At 37.5% G+C, this 10,715-nt stretch overlaps 1 protein-coding gene and 1 pseudogene across 1 annotated transcript; both read right to left on the bottom strand.

Annotated features, from left to right (window-relative positions):
* Positions 1–365: 365 nt before the first annotated feature.
* On the bottom strand, positions 366–3,001 carry LOC107581773 (cyclin-dependent kinase 6-like). The gene is made up of 7 exons (XM_016267423.1): positions 2,764–3,001; positions 2,544–2,676; positions 1,620–1,787; positions 1,423–1,532; positions 801–851; positions 562–694; positions 366–458 (listed from the first exon to the last, which is right to left on the bottom strand). The coding sequence occupies exons 1-7, from the start codon at positions 2,994–2,996 to the stop codon at positions 366–368; spliced, it is 921 nt and encodes a 306-aa protein (XP_016122909.1). The 5' UTR covers positions 2,997–3,001.
* Positions 3,002–4,082: 1,081 nt separating this feature from the next.
* LOC107581797 (putative all-trans-retinol 13,14-reductase) lies at positions 4,083–8,969 on the bottom strand (annotated as a pseudogene).
* Between the last annotated feature and the right edge of the window lie 1,746 nt (positions 8,970–10,715).

Raw genomic sequence — 10,715 nt, 5'->3', positions numbered from 1 at the left:
TACACAAAATGTCATTATTAGAGAGTTGTCACACGTGAGAAAGACAAATTCTCATTCCTCCTCACCACTGTAAACACATGAATAAGGTGATGGTATATTAAAGAGCAAGAGCTCCACAAACAGCTGGACTTTTTAAGGGCATTTGTTTCTTTTAAGCAGTACCTGTAAAATTGTACATTTCCACCAAAATACATTTTTGCACCTCATTTTCATTAGACAAAATCGTGATCTACAGGCTAAGGTGTTGCACTTTACTCCATTATAAAATAAAAAAAAATCTATTTAACAGAATAATTCTCGGTGCACCCCTGATTGGGTGGGAGGAGCCTGTCTAATCATCTGACTCCACCCTCTTCACTCATCTGTCATTCATCTTCATGGTTGCAGTCTGCCAGGGAAGGATGGGCCAAAGCTCTGCAGGCAGAGATACGATGAGCTGGATTGAAAGTCAAAAATTGCTGTGTGGAAAGGGAAGTTTCAAACAAGAAAAGTTATTTATATGTGTATTTTGTGTACCAGTCACTAAAATCTCTCTCTCGTATAGAAATAAATACCACTTACAGACAGCAGGTCATTCTCCTCATGGGCGAGACTGGGCAGTAGTTGTTTTGTAGGCTTTTTCGCAGCCCATGTAGGGCTGTAGCAGACAGGGCTTTCTATGGGCCAGTCCTCCTCACCCGGCAATCCAATGACCCTGAGAGAGAGCAAACATGCAAGACCACAAATGACCACAAACAGGTGTAGTTGTTGGTTGCAATAACACTAACTGGGATTTGGAAATGCAAAGTATTTTGACTCACTCAAAGATCTTTTGCAGCTGCTGGATCTCTGTGAATCCACGAAACAAAGGCCTGCAGAAAAGGTGAGAGAGAAAGATAGGACATCTCAGAATTAGAAAAGTTGTTTGTAAGAAGTTGAAAAGAAGTCTCTTATGCTCAGCAAGGCCGCATTTATTTGATCAAAAAATACAGTAAAAGCAGCAATGTTGTGAGATATTATTGAAAAATATTTTCAAATACAATTATTCCAGTGATGGCAAAGCTGAATTTTTAGCAACCATTAATCCAGTCTTCAGTGTCACATGATCCTTCAGAAATCATTCTAATATGCTGATTTGCAGCTCAAGAAACATTTATTATTATTATTATAATTATCAATGTTGAAAACAGATGTGTTGCTTAATAGTTTTGTGGAAACGTCATACACTTTTCAGGATTCTTCAAAGAATATAAGTTCAAACGAACAGCATTTATTTGAAATAGAAATATATTGTAACCGTATATAAATGTTATTACTGTCATTTCTTTAAAAAAAAATTTAAATCTCACTTCTAAACCCAAACTTTGGAACAGTAGTGTATGTCAAGTTGTGACTTGATGTCCATTGTATAAAATGTCTCTCTGACCTCTGTTTTGCTCTCACCTTAACAGAAAGAGCTCTGCAAAGATGCACCCAGCACTCCACATATCCACTGAAGACATGTAACTGGACTGCAGCAGGACCTCTGGAGCCCTGTACCACAGAGTCACAACCTACACAGATTCAAATACAAATACATCACATGCAGTAGCTCACTACCACCTCACTTATTTCTGTGAACGTCAATCTGAGCTCCATACACATGGGGTGAGGGCGATATGGTATGTATATATCCTGGCTAAACCGAAGTCTGCAATCTTAACCTCCCCTCGACTGCTCACGAGCAGATTGTCTGGCTTCAGGTCCCGATGAATGACGGTGTTAGTGTGGAGGAAGTCAAGTCCGCTGAGCAGCTGACGCATCACATCCTATATAAAGAGAAAGGAAAAAACACATGAATCTATGCTCTAGTCTTTAATTTATTCCATACAGTGTGACAATATGCTTCTTCATTGGGGCATGTTGTCACTAAAGGTGTATGTATTCATTCTGTATCTTCTTTAATGGGCTATCATGGTGGCAGTGTACAATGGCTTTTTTGTAGCAAAGACTTTCAGCTATGTGACCCTGGACCATCATTAAGGTTAAATTTTTTTGAAATTGTGATTTATGCATCATCTGAAAGCTGAATAAATTGATCATCAATTAATTGCTTTCCATTGATATATGGTTTGTTAGGATAGGACAATATTTGGCTGAGATACAACTATTTGAAAATCTGGAATCTGAGGGTGCAAAAAAAAATGGCCTTTAAAGTTGTCCAAATTAAGTTCTTAGCAATGCATATTGCTAATCAAAAATGAAGTTTTGATATATTGACGGTAGGAAATGTATAAAATATCTTCATGGAACATGATCTTTACTTAATATCCTAATGATTTTTGGCATAAAAGAAAAATGTACAATTTTGACCCATACAATGTATTGCTGGCTATTGCTACAAATATACCCGTGCTACTTATGACTGGTTTTGTGCTCCAGGGTCACAAATGTCTATGCAGAAATTGATTTTCAAAAAGAAACCCTTACTATAGTAAAACTGTGAAAATAGCCCAGGTTTTCCCTATTACTATTTTATATGAAAGATTTAAGTTACTGCAAAATGAGAGGAGCAAAGTTAAAACCTTGATTTTGTCCCTGGCCAGGCCTTTTTCTGATACTTTGCTGAGAAATGTGGTCAGATCCTGATCGATATACTCAAACACCAATGTCAGGTCAAACTTCTCGTTTTGCCATCCAGCCGATACATTCAGCAACCTAAAGAGAAATGTCCTAATACTCAAACTGAAAATTCATTATGCTTTTCAAAACGTATGTGGCATTTTTGACCGTTTCCATACTCACTTGACTATGTTGGGGTGGTTGAAGTGCTCTATTTTTCGCAGAAGAGCCACTTCTCGTATCACGAACTGAGGGATGCCAGACTCCGGCTCCTCGGGGATGTTGAGTCTCTTCACCGCTATGAAGCGCTGCTGCCCGCGCCTCTCTCTGGCTTTGAACACTTTCCCGTAGGCGCCCTGGCCGATTTCTGCCAAGATTTCATAATCTGAGCTCCCCCAACAACAGCTGTCATCCATGTTTAGATCAGATCAGTCTGTCAGAGCGTTACTGCAAGAGACGAAAGTCATTGGGTGCTGAATAAAAAGATTAAGAAAATCGGACAAAGCTTTTTAAAACGCTTTCAACTACACCTTTGACTGTATGGCTTAAAATAACTGTTAAATAAAATAAATTAATGTATAAACAATTGCATAAATGTAACAAATATTTATGAATGTTGATTTTTCGACGTACGTACATCCCGTCGACATACGATGATTTGTTCGTAAACTTAAAAAAAAAAAAAAAAAAATTTGCACATGGTCTTACTGAGATTAAAATTAGTTTGAAAATTAAAATTAATCTGATTTGGAACCTGTAATATTTGACTTTTCCACTTAGCTTCAAGAGACCCAACTTCAGAAGCCATCACCGGTGACAAGATTTATCCAAAACACAAGATATAGGCTACATCTCGCATTAAAATGGTGTTTATTGACAATTTATCTAAATTAATACCGCGGTAAGCGTGCACGTTGTGACACTTGTTCATATGGCTTCGCTCTTTCGAAGATATAAAACTATAATTAAGTAAATTAACTTACCTTTTCTGTCAGTGTCATCCAAAACATTGAGCAAGAAAATGATTGCCAACTAATTTGGATCAATGAGACGGATCAATAAGCGTTGTTTGCCATAATTTTAATAAAACCTCACAACATGCAGGGGTGTGAGATTTGCATCTGCAAAACCAACCAATGAGCAGCCCAGATTTTTTTCTGGATATCCCCCATTTCATGTGAGGTCAACTGTTCAAGAAAACGTATTCCCAGGTGAAATGATTTTGTACATCTATGCACTGTGAATGTTAGCAAAAATAAATCATATACTGTATAAAATAAAAAATAAACTGTCCCATGCAATGACCTTGGACATTTTAAAAATGCAAAATATGTAATATTTTTAAACAATTTTGTTTAGACCTGTTATAAGTATAATTATTTTTTTTCAGCAGGGTAGATAAGAAAAGAGACATTTATTAAATATAGTATCTGCCATTTTGAGACTTGACTTTCAGCCACACTGCCCCCTTGATTTTAAACCTGATACATACCACACCCTGATTTGTTGTTGAAATGAACATTTATTCATTATGCACAAGCATCCATTGTATATTAATAAGTACATTTATAGACATTTATACCAGTCTGAAATATGACTGCAACTTAAAAAGGCAGAAAAACGCACGGATAACTGTGCAGATGACATAATCAGAGAGCGTCTCAAATATATAATTTGAGAAAGATGAACGTAAACCCTGTATACAGACCTACAGGCCTATATCCACAGTAATTAATCAATTCTAAGAGCAACTAAGATTTCAGTTGATGGTTACAAACCCCCCAAAATACACAGTGCCAAGCAGGTCTGCTTTTTACACAATAAACCTTTCAAAAAGAAGGTTAATGGGAAAACTCTGCATTTTTTTTACAGCTTACAATAAAACCATTTAAATTAAATCAACTGAATTGGATTAATTTCCCTTTTAAGTGCATTAAAAACTAGATTTGAATTACTGTATAGTTGAGTTTTAAACCAGTAAGGCACTTGGTAAACACTTTACCAATAAATTAGTTTTAAAATGATTAGGTACAAATACAGTGGCGCATGATTGTTAGGCAGTGCAGTGCTTATTAAATCACACATATCCTACATTTGTTCTTCTGCAGAGCCATATCTGATATCTCTGGGAATGATTATGAACATTATGTGTTACTGATACTTATTCTTTCTTCTTGTTGCCATTCTTGACTCTCTTGGCGAGACCAATGGCATCCAGGTGAAGGTTACGGTTCAGGATGTCAGCGCTCCAGCAAAGCCACAAAACATTACATCCTGACCTGTAAGCAAAGTCCAGATTTGAAAGAGAATTGATAAAACCATAGCACTTTACACATTCTTCATTCTAAACATTAGGTACTATCAGCTAAAACAAATACAAAAATGTAAGGCATGGAATGTACCTCGAAATCTACTTTTGGATGGCATACATATGAATTTGCATAAGACAGACTCACCAGTGAGGAAGAGGTTTTTAATGGGCGTCTGTGGTCTGATGGTGGCGTTTAGTTCAATATTGAAGCGAGCAATATCATGATCAACGCCATAGATCTCTCCTTTAGGAGCGGCAATGTAACGCTGATTGGTGATTTGGGTGCCTGCATCCACATATTCAATCTACAGACAGAGAGAGACAAAGAAAAAGAAAAAGAAAAAGAAAAAAAAAAAACACAAAAAGGGTGTGTATTACTTGATGAGAGCCTGTTTAGAGAGTTCATACCCTGTCCTTGATCTTAGGATAGATCTCAGTCACTGCCTCTAAGATGCTGTTGATGAACGCCTCCTTCAGCTCCTTATAATCTATGCTTCTGTTCTTTACTTTGTCATCTTTCCACTCTTCAAACCATGCATAATTAGCAAAGCTAACAACAGACACGGTGGATTTACCTGTAGGTGAAGCATATTTGGATTTTAATTTAATAAGTTATTTTAGTGGAGAACCTTTAATAACGGATTCAACCACACTGCATTCCTGTTGTCAAATGCGGATAAGCTCAAAACACTGGACTATAATTACAGGTTTGTTCACTTGTGATGAGATGACACAAATCTTAACTCCAGATTTGAACAAGACATCGTTTTATCTTCTCCTTTTCTCTCTACCTGGACTTCTTTCTGGCCAGGTTGAGTCTTTGGCAGAAGGTGAGGCCACAAAAATAATAGGGACCTTTTTACAAGATTCTTCCCTGTTCCCATTCATGTAACCGTCTATCCTGTAAGAACAGCAGACATGAACACAAATGAGAGCAGTGCTGATGTTACAGTGGACAGAGGTTTAGAAATGAACAAGCACTTGCATAATATTTAGTAAAGGTAGGTTCACACTCACAGTTCATCCAAATTGTTCTCAGGGAAGATGAAATAATTGTCTGCTTTTAGGCCCAACTCCTCTTTTGTCCCATCCACACCAATGAAAATACTGAGACCACCATCTCCATGCTGCACCATACTCAACTGTTTCTGGATCGCTGCACAGTATCATCACAAAAAAAACATTTTCAACTATAATTATAAGTAGTACATCAGGTAGCTCTTTGAGAATCTTCTTCCTAAAAAGCAGAATAAACGTATGCTCTCTCTCACCAGACATAGTCTGCACATTTTTGGGCAGGAGACGTTCGTAGGTATTGAAGATTCCAGCATCTGAAATCACGAGGGGAGCGTGAACATGCACCTCCTCCTGCCCCTTCAGAACACTCACACCTGCATCAGTGCCAACAAAACAGCCCAGTCATCAAATCCTGGCTTTAAATTGTAACATTTCTAAAACGTAGTGTGTGAAGAGTGAAGATGCCTTAAGTGTTACCAATAGCCTCTTTCACGTCATTGAGGAGTATGCGGTTGACAGGTGCTCTGACAAGCACTGCACCCCCTGCCTTCTCAATGATGGGGATCATGTGGTAGGCGATCTCACTAGCACCACCTTTTGGGTACCAGGCACCATTCAAATAGTGCCACAAAAGCAAACTGTGCAAGGAAAAGCTTGCATCTTTGGGCATTTTACCCGTTTAAACAAACACAAAAAATTAAGAAGGTCAGTAGCTGCTAGAAATAGAGAGGAAACACAAATTTTCAGTCAAGTCAGAGAACTGGATCATCTCACCGTAGGTCCCAAAGATGTAGGACATCACAGCTCTCAGATCCTTATTCTGTGTGAGCTCACTCACCACATCCGTCAGGCTGCGGGACGCATAGCAGAAAAATTAAGAAAGGCGACTGGCCAGGCCTGTGCGCACCAGGAACTTTGCGAGAGGAGTCGGGAGGAGCTTCTGCGGGACCATGAACCATACGCCACTTGCAACTTTCTGACAAGAGCATTAAAGATCAGCGTTAAGTTTTGTGTTTTAATCCGTGTCTCCATGAAGCTCTTTAATGCGTGTTCTTCAAAAGTGGATTTCAGGTCTAACCAGTTTCTAAGTCTAGTCTTTGTAACTAATGAAATGGTTAATAGTTAATGAAGAAATGGTTAATGAAGGTGATGTAAGCTCATGTGCAAGCATGCAGTGCCCTCATTCCCCCTTTAGAGAGAAGTCGCAAGCCCTTGAATGAGTGCCTGTCTGTGGATGATTGTAGGGGAAAGGTCATGCAAACAGCTACATACAGTTATAAAGACATTTAAACTTTTAACTCCTAAGCACATTCAAATCCTCTAGATTTTCAGAGTACTGAATGACTAAATCTACACTACCGTTCAAAAGTTTGGGGTCAGTAAGATTTTTAAAGAAATTAATACTTTTAACCGTAAACACCTATAATACTACAAATCACTGCTTTTCCTGTAAGAGACACTGAAAACGTTAAAAGTCTTACAGACACCAAACCTCTGAATGTTAGTGTATATTCTAATATAATATGCGGTACTTATGAACAGCATGTGCAGTGACACCTGACAGACAACTCCTAAACTTACTAAACACTATCCTTGTTTCTCACCTTGGAAAGTCTCACATATTCGTCAATGGCCTTTTCCTCCCCTGGGAAGCACTTCTTCAGTTCATCAATGTAGCGTTTCTTTCCACTGTAGATGGGGTATATGCGCCGATTTTCTGGTGGACCCAGGACCACTTTGTCAAAGGGGTTCTCCAGCGGCTCCCACTGCAGCTGCCCATTGATCAACTGGTCAACCACACAGCGAAATGGCTTGTGATCCAGTAGTTCCCCAATATAGTGGATACCCGAGTTAGGGGGAAAACATTCAGGTCACCAAAAACCGACCTATACCTGTGAATAATTATTAATTGCTTTAATAAGACTCAATAAATGTGCTTATCTCTGCCAAAGCAAGACATGATAGAGTTTTAGGCAGATTGATACTGTTTTATCAGGTTGATCCATTGTGAAGTACAGAGGTCTTTCTCACCAACATCAAACTCAAAGCCTCGCTCTGTGAAGGTGTGACAGCATCCTCCAGCCCAGTCATGTTGCTCCAGAACCAGAACCTTTTTACCCACTTTAGCCAACAGGACAGCAATTGCCAGTCCACCAATCCCACTGCCAACCACTACTGCATCCAAGTCCTGAGGGACCTTACTGGCCAGAAAGCCTGGATGTGGAGACTATTAGGCGTTTCATAAAAACAGATGCATATGGTCAGTAAAAGGTAGTTTACGGTACAGAGTTAAGATTTTAACTTACAATTATGTTAAACATAAATACGTCGTCAGTATCAACAGTAATGTGCGGGGTCATATTTTTAACTGACCTATTTCAAGTTTGATCTTTACATCCTTTAATAACCTTATTGATATCACAGAAGAAATGGTCCTGTTTTTGTTGTGTAACACTGGATCTGCTCTTTTAAATAATGCTATTAAAGTCCTGTGCTTGCTTGGAAAAGGTCATATTCATAAGTTACAGCTTCTAAACCAAATTGTATTGGATTTTGCTCTGAATTAAAAAGTTTTGCTGAATCCCTCTGGAAATGAAAAAGAAACAAAAAAGCAGTTAAAACACCACATTTTAAACAAGGTTTTGAATCATGTGTGAATTTAGCTTTCCTACCCCCTGCTTGAGTAAAAAAAAAAAAAAAAAAAATGTTTTACATTTATTTTCTTTATATTATTATTTATATATTTATTATTATTTCGTTTTTGATATAATTGTTAATGTATTTGATTTCTATTTATGTCGTTTTATCTTGATACTTGCTATTTTTATTTTGTTATTCCAAATCCCTCCTAACAGGCTGTTTGTTCTTGATCATTGCTAAAGGCTCATTTTCATTGGAATATAACAATAGGTTTTCAAATGTCAAATGTTACTGGCAAAATGTTAATAAAAAAAATTAAAATATAAAAATAAAAAAAATACTTTTTAACTGACCTTGTTTCAGGACTTTGTTCTTCAGCTTTCTGTCAAACACCATGGTCTTCAGCGGCTCGCGAGTGTCGATTACACATATTTAAAGAGAATGGCTATCTACATGTTGTCATGTGCTGACAAAAAACCCTTCCCGACACCACTGCCCAATTTAAAAGGTGTTTAGTGTTGACTCCTCCTCCGAAGACGATGCGGACCAATCACAAGGTTTGTTTTTAAATGTCGGATTGTTTGCGGAGAGAAGGGCAGTTTTAATCAATAAATGGTATACTATATAAATGTACGTTTAATATGATAATATTAGAGATTTCGAATACTAAAATGGAACTACTTCATCGTTCCGTGTAAAATAAGGTCTGAACGGAATGTGCTTTCGTCTTAAGTACACTGCAATAAACCAGACAAATACATGCAGCAACAATGAAAGGTGCTCTATCAGTTTGCTGATCATTTGTATGCAAATGTCTGAGCTGTGTTTAAATCATTTATTTTGCCACCAAATTTCATTTTTAAGAAAACAAGTATGTTAAGTAAATTAAGTAGGCTAGTAAAACATACACAGCCTTGTTTTATACAGTAGACAAGGTGTACATTTATAGCTTCATTTACAGTGCAGTATGGCATGATATATGACCACTAAAGATAGCCTATTACAACTCATGATTCATTCACAGGAAATGACAGCAGGTTTAAAGTTTGAAGCAGGTTTTAACATTTTTTTGTTGGCTAACATGAAAATGTCTTCACTGTAACTTTTGATCAATTTAATACATCCTTGCTGAATAAAAATATAATTGATAAAAAAATACAATAAAAGCGCCATGTATTAATACCATGAACCATGCAGAGTTGTTCAAATTAACATTTATTTAGATCAGGGCTGTCCAAACTCGGTCCTGGAGGGCCGGTGTCCTGCAGAGTTTAGCTCTAACTTGCCTCAACACACCTGACTGGACGTTTCTATGCCTAGTAAGAGCTTGATTAGCTGCTTCAGGTGTGTTTAATGAGGGTTGGAGCTAAACTCTGCAGGACACCGGCCCTCCAGGACCGAGTTTGGACAGCCCTGATTTAGATTATACAAGCATATACAGACCGAGAGACAAAGGAAAAACACAAAAAGGATGAATAATACAAGATGAGAGCAGGAAATAAATGTGATTTAGAGACAAAGACCCTGTTTGGAGAATAATGAAGAAAGGTGACTGGCCAAGCCTGTGTGCACCAGGATCTTTGCGAGAGGAGTCGGGAGGAGCTTCGGCAGGGACATGAACCATATTCCCAACTTTCTGACAGGAGCATTAACAGTCAAGGATATACTTTTTGTGTTTTTCATGTCTCTATGAAGTTCTTTAATGTGGTTTTGCTCTGCAAAAGAGGATTTCATTTCTAACCAGTTTCTAAGTCTAGCCTTTCTAACTAATAAAATGCAATCATAAAAGCATCAAACAACAGAACTGAAGGTGACATACATAAAATAATGTATAATAATGTAAAATAATATATACATAAAAACTGACTTTCCAAAATAAATCTTGTGGTCAGATCCTGATCAATATACTCAAACACCAACATCAGGTTACACTTCTGTATATATTCAGCTAAATATCATACCTGTACAGGTGGTTTAATTACAGTGATTCAGACTGTAGGACTGCTGGATAACGAAAGAAATGTTAACAGAATGATAGTATAAAACTGTACATTTCTTGTCTATTACCACTCACCACTACTTAAACCAATGATGGAAATAAGCCATTACAAAATCAAAATTTATGGGAGAGCATTGCTTTTGATTGATTATATTGTATAATTGGTTA

This window comes from Sinocyclocheilus grahami, unplaced genomic scaffold, assembly GCF_001515645.1.
Source record: "Sinocyclocheilus grahami isolate Dianchi unplaced genomic scaffold, SAMN03320097.WGS_v1.1 scaffold37.1, whole genome shotgun sequence".
Lineage (NCBI taxonomy): Eukaryota > Metazoa > Chordata > Actinopteri > Cypriniformes > Cyprinidae > Sinocyclocheilus > Sinocyclocheilus grahami.
Note: the sequence above shows the minus strand (reverse complement) of the source record. Positions and strands in the feature narration are given on the sequence as shown.